Source organism: Talpa europaea, assembly GCF_964194135.1.
Source record: "Talpa europaea genome assembly, chromosome: 9".
Classification (NCBI taxonomy): domain Eukaryota; kingdom Metazoa; phylum Chordata; class Mammalia; order Eulipotyphla; family Talpidae; genus Talpa; species Talpa europaea.
This window is the reverse complement of record NC_140076.1, coordinates 66,046,491-66,066,479: the sequence shown is the minus strand read 5'-3', so window position 1 is coordinate 66,066,479 and position 19,989 is coordinate 66,046,491. Positions and strand designations below refer to the sequence as shown.

General features: G+C 43.0%; 1 protein-coding gene across 2 annotated transcripts; it reads right to left on the bottom strand.

Moving 5' to 3' along the window:
* Positions 1-385: 385 nt before the first annotated feature.
* Positions 386-14,794, bottom strand: BNIP1 (BCL2 interacting protein 1; the record flags this gene model as incomplete). Of its 2 annotated transcripts, XM_084244309.1 has the most annotated exons (6): positions 386-582; positions 7,659-7,777; positions 8,585-8,686; positions 10,199-10,290; positions 12,179-12,271; positions 14,711-14,794. In XM_084244309.1, the coding sequence occupies 6 exons, from the start codon at positions 14,792-14,794 to the stop codon at positions 386-388; spliced, it is 687 nt and encodes a 228-aa protein (XP_084100435.1). The 2 variants fall into 2 exon arrangements, with proteins under 2 accessions (XP_084100435.1, XP_084100436.1); XM_084244310.1 differs by lacking the exon at positions 8,585-8,686.
* Between the last annotated feature and the right edge of the window lie 5,195 nt (positions 14,795-19,989).

Sequence of the window (19,989 nt, the reverse complement as noted above, 5' to 3'; positions counted from 1 at the left end):
ACATGGTCCGGTTTATTCAAGGAATGAACATGAGTTTTTATCATCCTTCTTGCCTCCTCTTCTCTTGCCTCCACCAGATCTGACATCCAGGCCACAGAGGGAGAGGAAGAGAGGCGCACCCTGGAATCACAGAGGCCAGCCTGCCAGCCCGCGCATCAGTCACCAGGAGTGCCATCGGCTCTTGAAGTCCCCAGGACAGGCCTCCCTCTCCTTGTTTGGCTTTCGTTTACAAGCCAGTCACTTGCAGTGACCTGGGCAACTGTGTCTCCATCCCACCTGCTGAGTTTCTGGAGCAGACTGGGGGGCCACCCCACCCTGAACTCAAGAAGCAGGGCTGGGTCCTGACATAAGAGCTTAAAGGGCAAAAGCTGGCAGCTCTCAGATCTTACAAAAATGGAAAGAGTCGCTTTTTGACAATATAGAGAACTGTGGCAAGAAAAAGGGCCAAGGCTAGGAAAATAAGAAGTTTGTCCGTCAGTTCTCGGCGGTTATATTTTGTGATAAGCTTCCGTCCCAACTGGATGGTCCCCGACATGGACTTAAATTCTTCATTTGCATCCAGAATAGTCCGTGAAGAATTGACTGAAACAAAAGAGGAGGGAGACTGACTCAGAAACTAAAACACAATCCAAGACTTGGCTGTGCTGGCTGGGAGACCAGTATAAGTAACACAGCATCCCAAAGTTAGTGCCTCTGAGTCAGGAGCAAGGGTGAACAGAGACAATGCAGAGGGAAGAGAACAAACACAGAAGCACAGGCATTTGTCCAGGTCCCATCCAGCTCAGAGAGTGACGTGGTTCACATGCCACATCACAGGCCATAGCTAGGGTTCGTGGCCTGGACACCCCCAAGAAAAGGACGCCTCACTTCAGCTTTCTAAAGCCCCAGCCACAAAATTAACTTAGGTTATGGAGATGTGCAACCATGAGTTCTGCGGGGAGGCACCAGAACTTTCCACCTGCGAGGTATACCCTGCCAGGGCACCTGATGGTCAGACCTGCTCTTTGCAGGAGCATGAAAGGCAAGGGGGCTGTGGCCTGCTGCAGCCCCATACATCAGTCCTTCAGTCCTGTGACACTGGCTGCAGCTTCAAGGGCATGACACCTGTGCTCTGGCCACTGCATGAGCCCTCGAGGCCTATGTGATCAGGTGTTGGATTTACTTCTAAGTCTGAATATCTGGGCTTGATGCTGGCAAGGAAGGTTTGCCTGGAAAGATTCTCCTACAAAGCACAACAAGGCATCATAGGAATATGAACAGAAGGAAACATGTTAGGTGAAAGGGCAAGGTATGAAAGTGTTACTGGAAATGCTTCCATTCATGTGATAAAGAGTAAATAATATTGAATTTGCTCATGCTCTATGTGCTGGGAGGATCTCAGAAAGACAAAAAGAAACTGGTAACAGTGAGTGTTTCTGGGGAGGAGGCTGGGGCTGGGGCTGAGGGTCACTGGATGCCAGAAAAGAGAGCTATCCTGGTCTGTCCCTCCTGCACTGCCTAGGGCAAGGTATGTGACATGGCAGCCATAAGACAGGTGTGGATCCTGAGCTCAGCAAAGGTGGCTGATCCAGATAGTGATGCCCAATGTGTAAAACACACAAAGATCTCTCAGTATAGAAAAAAAAGAAATGTAAAGTGTCTTGATTTTTAAATATTAATTGCATATTGATGGCACTATTTCACATATAAACAAAATATATTATTTAGGACTCCTCCATCAAGGTGAACTGTGGGTCCCAGGAAAGTGCAGGCCTGCCAGCCAGGCTGATAGAATCCAGCAATCACATGATCCCCTTCTAGAACTGAGTAGAAGAGAAGGAGGGCTCTGCCATCAAGGTGAACTGTGGGTCCAGGAAAGTGCAGGCCTGCCAGCTGGGTTGCTGGAAGCCAGCACCCCAAAAGCCCCTTCTAGAACTGAGGAAAGACAGAGGGAGGGCTCAGCAAAGGTTAAGACAGGCATGTAGGAGAAGAGACCAGCAGAATACAGAGACTCAGTGATTTTCAGGGACAGTGCCCATCAATCCATACACAGCATCACTATTCTTGTGGAGTCTGGCATAACAGTGCTAGACTTAGTCTGGCCACCAGTTACCAACGTCCCAGAAGGAGCACCCCGAATAGATGCTGGCCCAAAGCATAGAACAAATTAGAAAACAAACAACAGGGAGAAGGAAAAATGCAAATAAACAAGCAAGCCCTCTGGGGAAGGACACACCACACACACACAAAAAAAAATCAGCCCCCAGAATTCAACAATGACATGGAAGAACTTCTCTGCCTGCCAGATAGAGAATTTAAGATCACCATGATTGAAAAACATAAAGACAAAAAAGTAAAAGAATGATATGAGAAAAATAATTAATAAAACTGAAGAATGAAACTGAGTCCCTAAAAAAGGAAATGAAAGAAATGCAGGAGATCAAAAGATTAATTGAGGACCTAAAGAACTCTGGGAAAAGCAATGAAAACAGAATTGAGATGAAATGGAAGAAGTAATCAGTTCTCTTGAAGATACAGATATAAAAACAACCAAAAATGAAAAGGAAGGAGAAGTACAAAGGAAAAGAATGAAGAAACATTTTGAAAACTGACACCTTGAGAAACGTAAATACAAGAGTTAGAGGAATCCCAGATGGTGAGGAGTGAGACAAAGGAATCGAGAAACTAGTCAAGGAGATAATCGAAGAGAACTTCCCAAGCATGAAGAAGGAGATGAAAATACACATACAGGAAGCTAGAGGAATACCAAATTACCACAATGAAAACTACAGCAAGACACATAATAGTAAAGCTTCCATGAATTCAAGACAAAGAAAAAATAATGAAGCTGATGAGGCGGAAGAAACAGATAACTTTTTTTTTTTTAAAAAAAAAGATTTATTTATTTATTTATACAAGCACTGGGTACAGTCAGAAATGCGGGAGGGTGAGAGAATTCACCAGAGCCAGAGCGGGGAACAGAACAGGCAGGCTGACGAAATACCCTGCTGAGGGGAGCAGTGGGCGTGGCAGGAGAGGTCTGGCAGGAGAGGTCTGCCGCGCCATTTGGGACCCTTGCTGGATGCAGGCAGCTTCGCAGCCCAGCACTCAACCGCTGCGCCACCAGGGGAGGCCCAAAACAGATAACTTTTAAAGGAAAACCAATCAGGCTGACATCAGACTTCTCCAAAGAAAAAGTTAAATATCCGTTTATGATGAAGGCCCTTGAAATTCTCAGGATAAAAGGAACATACCTTAACATGATAAAAGCCATATATGATAAAACCACAGTCGATATTATTCTCAATGGTGAAAAGCTGAAAGCCTTTAAGATCAGGAACAAAACAGGATGTCCACTCTCACCGCTACTTTTCAATATAATATTGGAAGTCCTAGCCAGAGCAGTAAGACAAGTGAAAGACATACAAGGAATTCAAATAGGGAAAGAAGTAAAACTATTACTATTTGCAGACAATATGATAACATACATAGAGAACCCTAAATACTCCACAGAAAAACTAATTAAAATAATAAACCAGTTTAGTAAAGTAGTAGGATACAAACTCAACATACAAAAATCAGTAGCCTTCCTATATGCAATCCATCTGAAGAAAAAGAAATTAAGAAAGCCATCCCATTTGCAATTGAAACAAAAAAAAAATCAAATACCTAGGAATAAACTTAACCAAGGAGGTGAGTGGCCTATACAAAGAAAATTATAAAACATTGTTAAAAGAAATAAAAGAAGACACAAAGAAATGGAAAGATCCCCTGCTCATGGATTGCAAGAATTCACATTATTAAGATGGCCATCCTACTGAAAGCAATTTACAGATTCAACGCAATCCCGATAAATATCTCAATAACATTCTTCAAAGAAATAGAACAAATATTGATGAAATTCATATGGAGCCACAAAAAACCTCAAATAGCCAAAGCACTCCTGACTAAAAAGGAGAATGGAGCTATCACACTCCCAGACGTCAAAGTATATTATATAGCCATGATAATTAAAACAGTATGGTACTGGAACAAAAACAGACATATAGACCAATGGAATTGAATAGAAAGTCCAGAAACAAAGCCACACATATATGGACAACTAATCTTTTACAAAAGAGCAAAAAATATGCAATGGAACATTGCAAGTGCTGGGAAAACTGGACCACCACATGCAAAAGAATGAAAGGAGACAACCACCTCACACCAAGCAGAAAAATCAGCTCAAAATGGATAAAAGAATTAAACATAAGACCTGAAACCATAAAACACATGGAAGAAAATATAGGCAAAACACTACATGACATACATCTCAGTATCATCTTTAAAGACTCATCCCCCAAAGCAAAGAAAGTAAAAAAAAGATAAACAGCTGTGATTACATCAAAGCCTCTGTACAGCAAAAGAGACATCAGCCAGAACAAAGAGGCACCCTACTGACTGGAAGAAAATTTTTGCACTCCATACAACTGATAAGGGACTGATCACAAAGATCTACTAAAAACTCACACGACTCAACAAAAACAAAGTAAACAATCCAGCCAAAAAATGGGCAGAAGAGCTAAAAAGATACTTCTCCAATGAGGAAATGCAAATGGCCAACAGGCATAGGAAAAAATATTCAACATCCCTTATAATCAGGGAAATGCAAATCAAAATAAGAGCGATGCCACCTTACACCAGTGAGAACAATGCATATTAAAAAAACTAGCAACAAGAAATGTTGACGAGGATGTGGAGAAAAAGAAACTCTCCTGCACTTCTGGTGGGAGTGCAAACTGGTCCAACCACTATGGAAAGCTGTGTGGAGATTCCTCAACCTACTAACGGTAGAGCTTCCATATGACCCAGCAATTCCACTCCTAGGAATCTACCCAAAGGACACAAAAACATTAATTCAAAAGGATACCTGCATCCTTACATTTATTGCAGCATTATTTATAATAGGTAAGAAATGGAAACAATCCAAATGCCCAAAAATAGATGGCTGGATCAAGAAGCTATGGTATATATACACAATGGAATACTATTCAGCAATCAAAAAAGATACTCTAATGCCAGTCACAGCAACATGGATGGAGCTAGAAGGGATTATACTCAGCGAAATAAGTCATAAGGAAAAAGAAAAATACTGGATGGTTTCACTTATAGGAGGAATATAGAGGAACCAAATAAGGGATCAGGGGAAAAAATAACAACTAAAAATACTGGCAGGCAGGCCTCCCCAGAGGCGCAGCGGTTGAGCACTGGGTTGCAAAGCTGCCAGCGCTGGTTTGATCCCTGGCCACCGGGTGAGGGTCCCACATGGCACACAGACCTCTCCTGCCACCCGCTGCTCCCCTCAGCAGTGTACTTCGTCAGTCTGCCTGCTCTGCTCTCCGCTCTGACTCTGGTGAATTCTCTCACCCTCCCACGCTTCTGACTGTACCCAGTGCTTGTATAAATAAATAAATAAATCTTTAAAAAAAAAAAACTGGCAGGCAAATATAAATCAGAGACATTCTGTGTGGGAGATGGAGGTAAAAGGATCAGAACAGGAAAGGGAAGAGCACAGGGGACTATGGCCATGGTGCATGGCTGAATTGGTGGTGGGAATTCTATGGGGTCTACATCTAAGAGGAAAAAGCAAACATTGTACAAAAATGAACAATGATGTAAATTTTATATAAATAAATAATATTCAATATATATACTATTAAAATTAATTTCATATTTCTTTATACTTTTTTAATGTGCCTACCAGAAAACTGGCTCATTTTATTTCTAGTGGATAGTGCTGTCTTAAGATTCTTGCCCTTACTCACATAATACATGGTTTACCTTTTCAAAAAATTAAAAGTTAGTGAAAATCAAAGAAGTTAGCAGAGGAAACAGAGCAGCACTGTGAAAAAGACAAGGGGTAGGAGGGTAAAGCTTTCACATAACAGAACCACTCTTGTTCCTCTCCCTCCCTCTCTCTCCAGACTGGCTGCCTGGAGAACGTGTTCAGCAAAAGCCTAGTAGGCTCTCCTTTTAAACATCATATTATAGACAGTTTTAAACCATCACAAAAGCAGAAAAGTGTCATGAAAAGCCACGTGCCCATCACCCCTATAGCAAAGACTCCCCAACTCTCCCTGGCAATCCTGTGCCCCATGTTCCCGGTCCTAGGAATCTGCTGCCAACTCCAGACACCATATCCCTTTTACACTTTTGGAAAATACCATGGTCTTAATAGGTTTTTAAGTCAAGCTAAATTTGTGATCTGCAAGGAGAGGATAAAGAACTGCATCCTTTCTCCAATGGCCTGCTCTTCCTGCAAAATGTGTCTCAAGAACAACTCTCCGTCGGCATCCATACACCATTCTCGCCATTAAGTCTATTGTCTGGAAACTATGAACCAGAGACAGTTTTTTTTGGGGGGGGGGCGGGAGGGGAAGGATTGGGGTCAGAATGGGGCATTTGCAATTGTATGGGGGAATATAAAAATAAAATTTATTATTTAAAAAAAAAGAATATCAGAAATGTGGTGATCACAATATATAAATCAGAATGTTAAAAAAAAAAATTAAAAAAAAAAAAAAGTCTGTTGTCTGGTCCTGATCTATGCATCCTGCCACCCATGTCAGAGCACAAAAGTCCTAGATCAGGCCAGTTGGGTTCCTCTTTCTCAGGGTCCCCAGGGGTCTCCCCAGGCTTGGACGGCACCCACAGCACACGCTCCAAGAAGTGATGCACTCAAGAAGGTGACACACGCTGAGAGGTGATGGGCTGGTTCTAAGCCTATATGCTCAGCTAAGCTTCAAACACAAGTGACCTGGGAACCAGCTCCCTGCTTTCCTTTTGCTTCTGAGAAAAAAAAAAGTTCAAATGGATAAGTTTTAGAGGTGATACTAATATTATGGTTTTGGGGATTTTTGTTTGTTTCAAAGAGTATCTTATTTTTTAGAGACACACTGAAAAAATATTTATGGATGATGCCTGAGATTTGTATCAAAATAATCCAGAAGGGGGACAATGAGGGTAGAGCTGAATCCAGAGGGGCTGTGAGATGACAACTGCTAAAGCAGGTCAGGATGGGTCAAGGGGGTTCATGTTCCATGCCATTGTACAAAATATTCCATATGTAAACTCTTCTGTTTTCCTATATGAAGAGCCTGGAAAGCCTCTTCTGCATCACAAGAGAGGCACCATGGGAAAGCTGTAGGGAGAACCAGATAGTCTCAGGCAGTTTTTTCTCACTGGAGCTTTTAAAAGAACTCACAGAAAAACAGCACGGGAGAGTAGGACCGCAGGCCGAGTGCTGGTGGCAGATACACTAACCATCTTTTGAGGCAGTGATTCCCTACAGGCCCCCAGTGCCCCGATAGAAAATAGACCCTCAGGCCTCTGCCTAGCCCTGCCAGCCCCACACTCAGGACAGGGCTGGGGTCGGGGGAGGTTGGTCTCTGTTTTTCATTGAATCCCTGGGATTGCTTCTGCTGGGAAAACATGTATAAAGACCTTCTAGTACAACTATAAGAACCAACAAGAGAAGTAAGAGAAATAAGATCTCTGAGTGAGACCACGCTGCCAAAGAAGCAAGAAAAGACATGCAGAAGAGAGGGAGTGAGAAGTGGAGGAGCTGGGGGCAGGTGCCAGGGCAAGGGCTCTGCAACCTGTGTGGCTGGGAGAGGCTTGCCCCTCAGGCCTGACTTTACCTAGCGACTGCATGGCTTCCTCGCTCTGCTGCACCTGCTGGGACATCATCCTGCTGATTCCCATGAGGTTCTCTGTGATGGCGCTGGACGTCTGGGCCAGGCTCTCCTTGGTGGTTTTCCTACGGATCCAGAGTGGGAGGAGGAGGGTCAACAAAAGCCTGGCTGCAAGAAAGTCCCATTTTCAAGTGAGTTCCCATTTTCTTCTCTATGAAATTAGAACTTTTTTTAAAGATCAGGGTCAATGCCAGCAGGGTGTGCTCAGACCACATGTTTGAAAGACCAACAGCATGGACACACACTGGTGCTGCCTTCTGCAAAGCAATTCGGTAGCAAGTATTAGGAACATTAGAGAAGTTCATGCCTTTGACCCAATCACCTAAGGCCCGGGACACTCTCCAGAGGAAATATTCAAAATGTGGAAAGACCTTATGTTCTAAGAAGTGCCCTGGTGTATTATTTATAATACTGAAAAACTAGAAATGGAAACACACACACACACACAGAGGATTAATTCATACAAGGGAACATTATGTATTACTAAAATTTTGTATAGAGTTTTTTAAAAAAAAAAACAGGAAATCTTTGTGTTATAATATTACATGAAGAAAAGTAGGATACTAATTTTTATTTATGGGATGATAATTATCTTTTAAAAACTATGAAGGAAAAACAATGGGAGGAGGCAATATACTAAAATGTCTGTAACATATTACAGTTTATTTTCATTTTGCAATTCATACTTTATTTTACCAATTTACTGTAAATAAACATATATTTTCTTTCATATGTAGCACTATTACTTATATAATAAAATTAAATACCAATGTTCTGCTGAAAACAAGAGGGGGTTCCCCACAATGGATTAGCACCTTGCTAACTGCTCTCAGGTCTATCATCAGGGCCCAGAAAGACAAAAGGATGCGTACCTTTGCCTCAAGAGATCTCCTCCCTGGAGAAGTTCTGCTTTCTCTAGATTGTCGATAGCAATCTTGCAAGTGAGATTGGCTTTCCTCCAGGAGGCCTGATTGCTAGAATGACAAGGGTCCTGGTGAGTTCCTGTTCACTCCACGAGGCTGGCAGTTCAAGTCACCACAGCTTTTCCTTCAGCAAGGCAGTGATGGGGGTGGTCACCCAGATATGGCCCACAAGCTCCTTCTGCACTTCCCCCGAAACTTTCCATGTCCCAAAACCCTCTGAACCCTGGAGATCACCTCCTTGATGCTCTCTTGCCTCCCCTAGGCAGCCAGAGGGAGCAGTCTGACCAGGTTACACATCTGTTAACAACCCACAAGGCTGCAGACTGCAGCCCAACACCCAAGCTCTCTGGATGGGCACATGAGCCCCACCCCCAACATCAAGTGCTCTGTGGCACCTACTGCTCTGCCTGTGTGCTGAGTGCCTCTGTTCCTCAACCATCCAGCTTTCCTCACCTTTGTATCACTAGTTCCTAGAACAACACTGTCTGGCCCCTTTGCTGCTCAGTCAATGTATGTTACGGGAAGCAGAAAAAAATCATCAAGATAGTCTTCCTCACCATTTCTTCAAGATTTGCTGTTCTTCACTTCTTCAAGAAGTGCAGAAGGAGCCTTCCTGATTGTGGGCTATGCAAACACACTGTAATAGCATTGTGGGATGGTCACCTTGCTATTTGTGAGTGGTAAGGTGAGGTGCAGCCAGGATCAGGTGTCCAGTTTGACATGATTCGTATACAATCTTTACCGCTCCCCCTCTCCCCCTGAATGCCAGGTGTTATAAACACAGCTGTTGTGGGCGAGGCTGACGCTGGAGAATTACTCACATCAGAAGCAAAGCCACAGACAAATACGAATCCGGCAGAATCAGACCAACTAACAAGAAGGAAGGAAAATCCTACGAGAACCTAGCAGGGATTTTTAAAGAGAGCAACTTGGCTACCAAAGGATTGGAAAAGTTGACCAAGTTCTAAATATTTTTGCAACAACAACCCTCTCTTTAATTGAACCTTTATGATGCAAAAGTCAAATGCAGAGTGACAGGTACTGTTTCAAGTCAACAGACAATTTTGTTGGAAAAGTTAAACCTCTTTCACTTAAATACCCAGAAATAGCACACACCTTTAATTGAACAAGCAAGGATTAAATGATAACCTGAATTTTATTTAACCTAATATAAGTTTATTGGGTTTTGTTTCATTTTTTAAAGTCCCATCAAAACTTTCTAAAGTTTGGTTCATCTTAAGTATGTTCCCTTTCAGGGAACCTTTTCTGGTATCCTAGCTAAAAAAGCATCTCATATTACAAAAGCAGGCATTTTTTGGTATTTTTTTTTAAATATAAAATATAGTATCATGCTAAATGTGCTGTTGTAAGCTATGCCATTTCACGGACTCAATAGTCCCTGCTTGATCCCCCTTAGGAATTACCGACCTAGAGGCCGCCTTCCGTCTGTGCATGAATGAGACAAAGAAACCATTAAGGCAGGCTTGTTAGACAAACCCATGACAAGTCTCGCAGGAAGCAAGAGAGCCAGCAGAGGCTGCTGGCAAACCAGGCCCTGCCTACCTGAGCATCTGCTTTTTGTGATTCTCCACTTCCTGGAGCAAAACTTGCTTCTCGGACTCTTTGTCTTGCTCTTTCGCAGACTGCTCAAGCTCCTTTGGGGGAAAATAAATATATATTAAAATGATTTTAAAAACCAATATAAAAATTTTGAACAGCACTTCTATTTTTAGTAAGGTCATAGAGCAGCAGTCAAAGACCACCTGGGAATGCCAGGTAACAAACAGACATTTAAATATATAGCTGAGTTTGTAAGAAACTAAGGACAATACCTAAGGCCCCAAGTGAGAAGGTCCTAAGAGCCAGAGTGGTCAGCCTATGCGCAGAGCCTGTGAGTGATGGGTGGCTGCACTGGAGTGGGAGTGAGGGGTGCTTGAAATGAAAAGTGAACACATGACTGGTGGGGAACCACTGAGCCCACATTGCGATTATCATGCAAAATGCAAACTACTATCTGCTTCTCAGTGCTCATCACTCTCCATCTCTGTGCCTAGGTTCATTATAGACTGGGAAGGGAACAAAAGGCTACAGGGCTTTAAAGACCATGTAGGGGCAGGAAAATGAAGACTTACACTATTTGAGGCTAAAAATTGGAATTGAGAACACCACAAATCCAGGACCCACTGTGGGAGGCACCCTCAGTGGAATAGAGAACTGGGAAAGTGTCATCAGCCAGCACAGAAACAACATAGAAGCCTGTCCTTTTCTGCTGTGGGCTCTGGCTAGAGGGATAAAATATATTTCCCCTGAGAATTTATAAACATGGAGCTACCTCACACTGAGCAGGGGTTCAAGTTCATCCTCCCAGAATGCTTCCAGAATCTCCATTAGGGGAAGTTAACATAAAAAGTGTTCTCAGACTTGTGATAATCCTAGGAAACTTGGCAAAAATCTCTGGTGAGAACAAAAGTCCCACAGACAATATCTGCTGATATGGGAAGATTTCCAATCAATCTTCTTAAGTTTGAAAAAGCGGTGTTTTAGTATGTTACCTTTTAGATGAGAAAGAAATAAAACACATTTGCCTTTTTTAGCATCTGACAGAGAAACTATAGAAAGATACATTAAGTAACAAATAAAAGTGGTTACCTGTTTGGAGGAGGGGAACAGAGAACAAATTAGAAGCATAACAGATTTTTCACTGTATGCCAATATTCACAAACATGTGAAAATAACAGCCTTTCAAAACAATTTTTAATAGATTAAATCAATGCTGGGAATGGAGGCAGAAAGAGATCAGCTATGCACAATGACATTGCTGAAATTCTATAGTGAACTCCTATGGCAAGAACAGCATATTTTCATAAGTACCCTTGAAAATCTAGTTTTTCTATCAGCCTTGGAATAGACAATCTTCTTCTGTTAAAGCATCAATGGAGCTACTGGCTGGCAATTGAGCCCATGTCATTTGAAACACACAAGTCTAAAGGCTGGTGCCAAGACCCATCTGGGCTGGGCAGATCATACACTCATCTTATCCTCATTGAGGGCACCACAGCAGAAACACCTAATACATTCAAACTGGTACTTCTCACTTTACTGATTTTTGAGACAGCACATACAGCAGAGTTGAGTTTAGAAGTGTTATATGTGCCTATAATTGTCCAGTGAATACAGAAACAGAAGAGGCTGGGCAGTGACAGCATGATAAAAACCAGGAGGCACTGGAGATGGGTTAGTAAGTAGAGATTGAGTGAAGAGAGTGGTACAGAAAAGGAAGTAATTCAAGCGACCTCAGAGTTTTCAAATTGAGAAGTTCCAAAGGCAATGGTGTACCTGTCATGTACTCGTTAACAGATCTGGCAGTAATCTGCATTCAAAATGCAGTAATCTGCATTTTCACCTAAATGGTAGGTGAGTAAAGTATCTTCACTCTCCAAATATTTACTGAAGATCCTAGACAGCTCTCGGGTGGAGGTAAGTCCCACAACCGAACCCCTTTATTGTTACCCATTCTTAGCATCTCAGATTGGGGCCACTCACCTGTATCCTGTGGCGCAACTGTTGAAATTTCTCTTTCACTTTAGTATTCAGTTCAGTCAATGCGCTTAATGGTCCTGAACAATCTCGAATATCCTAGGAGACATTGAAGAGATGAGGGGGTCTTTGCCAAGGCAATGAAATGAAAGGACACTATCTATAGTGACAGCTTACACCTTAGACCTTAGACACATCTAAGGGTGGCCTACTAGCTGTGATTCATCCTGATATTTGCTGTTTATTTCTACAACACAAGCAAGAACATTACTATTTGCGTTTTTCCCATTCTGCTTTAGATTTTTAAGCAAGTAATATAAAAGCAGAGAGAAAACAATTTTGTCTTGATTTATTAGTTCCAAACACTTAATAATATGTCACCAGGCCAATACAAAAGGTGAAAAGTATACATGACATCCAAAAGTCAGACTATAATTTTAGATCTTTCCAACTTGAAAACCGGGTGCTAAACTCCTGGCATTGTATGACCAGATGAACTTCTTATGATTAATTTCTTCCATCTGATTTTATAAACCATCCATTATAAATCACAGTGTTCACAGATATGTTCCAGGGTAGACTGGTAATTTGCTTCAAGTCATTCATATTACCAGCCAAGTTTTTAAGGTAGAGTCAAGAACCAGACTATGTGGATTAAAACCCTGACTGCAGCAATCTGTTTGATGAGTGACCTTTAAAAAAAACCTTCAGGGCCTCCCTGGTGGCGCAAGGGGTTAAGACGCAACCTATGAAGCTATTCGCAGCCACTGCAGCAAGAGTTTGATCCCCAGTCAGGGAGCTACCCACATGGCACAGCAGACCTCTCCTGTCTCGCCCACTGCTCCCCTCATCAGTGTACTTCAGTCAATCTGCCTGTTCTGTTCCCCATTCTGTCTCTGGTGAATCTTCTCACCTCCCACACCTCTGGCCTGTACCCCAGTTCTTGTATGCATAAGTAAATAAATCTTTAAAAAAATAAAAAATAAAAAGACTTCAGTTCTCTGTGAACTTTAAGCCAAGGTTTAAAAAATAAGCCTCAGTTGCTGCATTAAGACATGACCTGACTAATAGAACATGCATATATGTAGAATGTTCAGAATAGGAGCTGAAACACATTTATACTCAATGCTTCTCATTAGCAACCACAAGAACCCAAATATTAGAGTTCAAAAGGGGGCTTAAGCAATTTTATCATGTAATTCACAATATATTAGATATATTAAAAGACGGTTATAATGACTATTACACATAAATTAGGTTATCCAAAAAGGCAATTTTATTTGTGTGATTCCTATGTTTATGTTTTTAACATTGTCCCAAAAGTTTTGCATTTGAACATGGGAGAAGTAAAGCTCAATTGTAAATGTTTGCCAAGTTTCCTCACTTGTTCTCTGGCTTACACATTAAATCACATTTCCTGGCACCATTCACTAACTGGGTTTATTACGCATCTGGTTTCCATGGGCAGCCCTACTTTCCTTTCTTTTATTTATTTTTAAAGATTTATTTATTTATACGAATAGTGGGTACCGTCAGAAGCGCGGGAGGGTGAGAGGATTCACCAGAGCCAGAGCGGGGAGCAGAGCAGGCAGAAGGACCGAGGTACACTGCTGAGGGGAGCAGCGGGCGGCAGGAGAGGTCTGCGCGCCAGGCGGGACCCTCCTCCAGTGGCCGGGGAGCAGCCGGGGATAGAACCGGCGCTGCAGAAGCTGCTGGCAGCTTCGCAACCCAGCGCTCAACCAATGCGCCCCCGGGGAGGCCCTACTTTCCTTTCTTTTAGCCACAGTTAGTTGCAGTGTTTAGTAACATTTGTTGGAAATAGAAACGATCTGCTTAAAACCAAGGTTTAAACTCTTGGCTTCTTTTTGTTAAATTCAAGGAACCATTTCTTCATTCCTGACTCTTGCCTATGCCAACTGGTTTATTGCCTTACAGTCTTCTCCCCAAAATGGCTTAAGGCAAAGGCACCAATTACCCCATCTGTTAAATGTACTGACTTTCTCGTCCCTTCTGTAGACCGACTTTGCCCGTCTGGGTCGCGGTTTTGCCACTATCTTCCTAATGATCCAGGTCTTGGCAGGTTACACGATTTTTTCACGTACAAAATCACAACCAATGCCCAGATTACGTTCCTTTCACATGATGCGTCCTTTACTAGGAGGCTTGGGTGCCAGGGGGCACGGGAACTAGCGACGTGGACAGCCGGAGCGGGGCTAGTGACCTCAAGGACACCACCAGCTGTTGGGCAGGGCAGTGGCAGAAGGTAGGGTCAAGCAGGTGACAGGTGTGTTGGGAGGTGGTCCAGGAGAAACCAAGTGGGGAAGCCTGAGTAGGGTGTGGGACAAGCAGGACGCCCGGAGGAGGATGAGCAAAGGGCACTTGGATAGAGAATCAAGGGACCTGACCAAGTAGGGGATTAGCCAGGGGGAAATCAGCCATCGGGCGGGACCAACGACCTCGGAGATGAGCCCGCCGAATTCCCAGGTCAGGGGAGCTTGGGTTTAGGGCTGCTAGAGCAGGAGTCCCGGGAATGAGTACCTGGATAAGCGCCTTCACCTCCAGGTCAAATTTGACAATCTCTTGGTTACAGATCCGGACGTGGACATCTTGGGGAGCCGCCATGTTGGGACGCCAGCTACGGGCAGCGGCGGTGGCCAAACTTTATCGCGTTTTCGCGCTTCCCTTCCTTCCCCTCGGCGTCCACGGCAGCGCCTCCTAGAGGCCGTGCCGCGGCGAGCGAGGTCGGCAAATGCCAAAGGTAGGGACTTTCCCTGACACGTGGGCAAAGTCAGTCTTGCCGGTTGGTCTAGTCGTAATGGAACCGAGAGGAAGAGGTGACAAAGCGTGTAGGGGGTTTTAACAGTGGCCTCCCCCATCTTGCGCCTGTTAGCTATTCTAATGACAACACTTATTTTGCATAGAGGGGGAATAAAGTACGGAAAGTCTTGATTGGGATGTCTTTGGAAGGTGAAATTAACGAGTTTTGCATTTCTTTAAAGTTTCTTGTATATTTTACAATTTCTACAGTGAAAACGCATTGTAGAATAAAAGAAAAAATGATATTATTACTTTGTTTTATTGTGAGGAATTCAAGGCGGGTGGGTAGGCCACTTCCTGTCCTCCTACACATAGTCAGAGATCTTTCTTAAAAGCACCCTGATCAAGTCACCACCCATCTTACACCATCCCATCTCATCTTTGGCTTCTGGCTGGTGGTTCCCTTTTGTGTTCAACTGAATCTACTTGCTGGGTAGTTTTGATGAATTAATGTAGTTTTTGATGGAAATAAACTAAGAGTAGACCCTCAACAAGTGGTAGCACTTCATTTTATTTTTATTTAATACTCCATATTTCTTAACTGCTACCCAAGATCATCAGCCACTCCACCAGCCCTGCCCCCTTTCTGAGTTCCTCAAACTCTTGTTCAATCTTAGCTTGGAATGCTTTCCCCCTAGTTCTGCACTCCTACATTGTGGGTTCACTTGAGCAAGCATAGAGTGTGAGGACTGAGTGCCTAGCTGCATTTGTTTCTCTTAGTCATCACAGCCACCCTTGAAATAAGTAATGGCCCAATTTTATTTTATTTTATTTTTTTAAGATTTTTTTTTTTTATTTATTTATGCAAGCACTGGGTACAGTCAGAAGCGCAGGAGGGTGAGAGAATTCACCAGAGCCAGAGCGGGGAGCAGAGCAGGCAGAAGGACCTAAGTACACTGCTAAGGGGAAGCAGCGGGCGGCAGGAGAGGTCTGCGCGCCATGTGGGACCCTCCTCCAGTGGCTGGGGAGCAGCTGGGGATTGAACCAATGGCCCAATTTTAAAGATCAGGAGATGGACTAAGTGTAGATCAAAACCAAAACGAACATACCTACCCCAATATTAACCAAACTGAAAGCACAGAGCCTTAACTAAAAGCCACATCTGTCCTCAAAAACCAAATATGGTGCCCTGAGTAGTATTGTACAAGTGGAACTGTGCTCTTGCCCGTTTGTGTTCCTCAGCACGCACACACCCTCCCTTTAAGGTGTTTGTTGCCCCTGCTGCATCTAAGATAGAGGCTACATACTGCAACTGGGAGTCAGCCCTGGTTTGAACACTGCTTAGTAATGCTCTTCATATCTCCGCACCTCAGTCTCCTTAGAGATAATTGATGGTAGGGTTGGGTGGGGTATTAAATTAGGACATATAGTAATGTGGCATGTGGTCAGAACTCAGTTTTTGCTAGCTGCTATTTTTGTATTACTGACATTTGGGAGTGCTTCTAATGTGCCAGCCACTTTCTACCTAGTGATTCATGTATGTCACCTAATTTAACTCCCACCACAATCCCATGAAGTAGAATTATCTGCCTTTTACAGGTGAGAGAACAGGCACAGAGACTAGTGTCTTGCCCCAAGGCAAATGGACTTACCAGTGTTAAGGACTGTGAAAGGGGGAGGAGCATCACAATGCAGCCTCATAACTACCTTGGACTACAACTCCCAGCAGGCCATTAATTGGACTTCGTGAATGGGGGACAGCTGGGAAAGAGCTAAGTGTATATATAAATGGAGGTGGAATGAAGGAAGAGGGAAAAGCATGTGGGTGAGACATCTGTTGGGAGGCTGCTTCTGGTCCTTGGCAGAGACAATGGCAACCATTATCTTGACCTTATGATGGATTATGTGATATATTTTGAATTTCAGGTCTCTCCTTTTGTCCCAGCTGAGACATGACTAATCCCTTTCTTGTGGTCCCCTGCCAGAAGGTGCCTTAGACATGTGACAAGCTTTTGGCCTGAGCTGCCCTGCTTTGGATTGAACCTGTTTGGCTGGACATTTGCCCAGAAGGGGATGGATAATTTTCCGAGTTTTATTAGGAACATCCTTTCGTTTCTCTCTCTTTCTCTCTCCTCTCTCTCTCTCTCTCCACACAAATTAAAGTCTTTCACATTAAGTCTGTTTTTTTTTTACCTGATGGCTGAACCCTCTTTTAGGGCATGCACCTCTTAACAGTTTGTAACAGGGTAATCCACAGGGAAAAGGGAGGTTCCAGTTTGTCTGTCCCACCAAAGGGAGGGTGGAGCTGGGCAGAGAGAAGCTAAAAACAGGAAGAAGGAAAGAGATCAAGACGACTTGGAGGAGGCACATGGAGCAGAAAGGCGTGAAAAAGCTACACTTGCCTTCCTTGGTGGCGTAGGGGTTAAAGACAGAGCTTTCAGGCTGTCACCAGTCACTGCAGCATGAGTTTGATTCCCTGACCCACCAGGGAGGCAACACACATGGCGCAGCAGACCTCTCCTGTCTCGCCCGCTGCTCCCCTCAGCACTGTATTTCAGTAGATTCTCCTGTTCTGCTCCCCACTCTGTCTCTGGTGAATTCTCTCACCACCCTCAACCCCACACTTGTGACCTATACCCCTGTTCTTGTATGCGTAAATAAATTAAAATAAAAAACTTAAAAAAAAAAAGCTACACTAGCTTCTCAATCTTGGACTTGTACCAGGGACTTGGGGAACATGGAAGGAAACACTGGAAAGAAACAGACCTGGGTAAGAGACATGTGGGGAAGCTGACAACGGCAGCCTTGCCTTGATTTGCATTTTGGTTTTGCTCCTTTAATTCCAGACCTGCTTGGTCCTTTCTGTCTCTTTCCTGTGGTTCCCCACCAGAAGGTGCCTTAGACTTGTGGCAAGCTTTTGGGCCTTAGCAGTCCTGTTTCAGGCCAACCCTGTTTGGCTGGGCATTTACCCATGAGGGGATGGGTAATTTTGGGTATTTAATTGATACCTATTTTAACTATATTCTTTCTCTTCTATTGGACACTACTTGTCTTAAAGTTCCTTTCATTGAAGGTCTTATTAGAGTATGTATTGTCTTGATGTAGCAGATGGCAGAACCTATTTAGAGCAGGTAGGTTTGGGAGTCCCAGGATACCCCTCCTTCTGCCCTGTTAACAGTTTGGGATCCCTGGGTACCCCTCAATCACACACTTACACAGGTCAAAGGATCTATGTATTTTAAAATTCTAATACATACTACCAAATTGCTCTTCACAGACTTCATACCAGTTTACTCACCCACCAGCAAGATGGTACAGATGTCTGTTTCCCCATGGTGTGATAAACACTGGCATTTTTTTCCAATCTGATTAAATGAAAAATGGTGTCTTTAATTTGCATATCTCTTACTATGAATGAGTTGGAGAGATATTCGCAGTTACTTTATTGTCTGCTCATTTTTCTTTTTTTTAAGATTTATTTATTTATGCATACAAGAACTGGGGTACAGGTTAGAAGTGCAGGGGGTTAGAGGATTCACTAGAAACAGAGTGGGGAATAGAACAGGCAGACTGACTGAAACACACTGCTGAGGGGAGCTGCGGGTGAATCAGGAGAGGTCTGCTGCGCCATGTGGGTAGCTCCCTGGCCAGCCAGGATTGAACTCATGCTGCAGTGGCTGCGGACAGCTTCACAGTGCTTAACTCCTTATGCCACCAGGGAGGCCCTTCTATTGGATCGTTGGTCTGTTTCGTATCAGTTACCATTAACACTTTATATAGCAGGAAGAGTAGCCCTTAAACTTTTTTCTTAGTCTACAGAATTTTGACTTGGTTATGGTTTATTTTGACTTTTGAACTTAAAATTTTTTTAAAGGAATTGCCCACATTTCTTTCTAATGTTTTTATAATTTTTTTTACATTTAAATCTTTACACATTTAGAAATATTTGTCAGCTTATGGTATGAGGTATAGAGCCAGCTTTTTCCAGAAGGTTACCAGTTGTTCCAATACTATTTTCTGAAGAATCCATCTTTTTCTCATTGGCTCTAGATGCCATATTTACTATGTTAAATGCTTATACTTAAATCTATTTCTAGACTTTCCATTCTGTTCTGTTGCCTGTCCATTCATGTACCAAAATGACCATTTTAGTATCTGTGCTGCCAAAGCCAGCATGGCAATGTTTTAGTTATTACAGTTTGATGTGTTTTAATATCTAGTAGGATTGAACACTCCATTTCTTCCTCCCCCACCACCACCCCCAGCATCTTCCAGATATTTTTTTCCCATGTGAACTTTAGTTGTTTTAACCCCACTGATTATGTTTTAACTTCAGGGAACTGACAGCTATGTTGACTGTTCCTGTTCAAGAATCAAGTCTTCTTCCATTTATTCAAATCTTATGTCTTTCATAGCACTTTCAAGATTTATTACCTAGATCTTATTTATTTTCTGTTAGCTCATTCCTGGTGATGTCTTAAATCTTTTCAAGAAACCAAACTTGGTATTTTTCGGGTCACAAACTTGGATCCTCCAACAGAAGTTCCCCATTTAGGATAATGAAGAAGCTCTAATTCTGCAAGCACAGATCTGGCCCCATGACTGGGGCCCTTCTCATCATGCTTCTTGATGGAAATTCCTGTGCAATCAATGTGCCCAATTACCTCTCTAAGAAGCAAAGAAAGAAAGCACAGCACCCTTTTTATACACCTTTCAATATACTCCCTTATAAAAGAGACCCAATTCAAAGTCCTTAATCCAGAGGCCATCTTTGAGGCACAAACATGCCATTCAGTGACCCATACCCCAATTACTGGAACTGCAGCACTGTTTTGCTTTGTACCCAAAGATCCTGAGACTAGTTTCTGATTACTACATCTGCTAGGTTTGGGTTTTAGTTCTTTCTGGTTTTCAGATTCAAAGTCCATTATCTCCCATTTGGACATCCATCCAAATATTGCCTGTGACTTAGCCTGGTCCCTTGGAGATGAGTATGAGTTGTTTATGCAGCAAATAGACTGGAGTCTGAATTAGAGCTATCTTACAAATTGGGCCTAAGG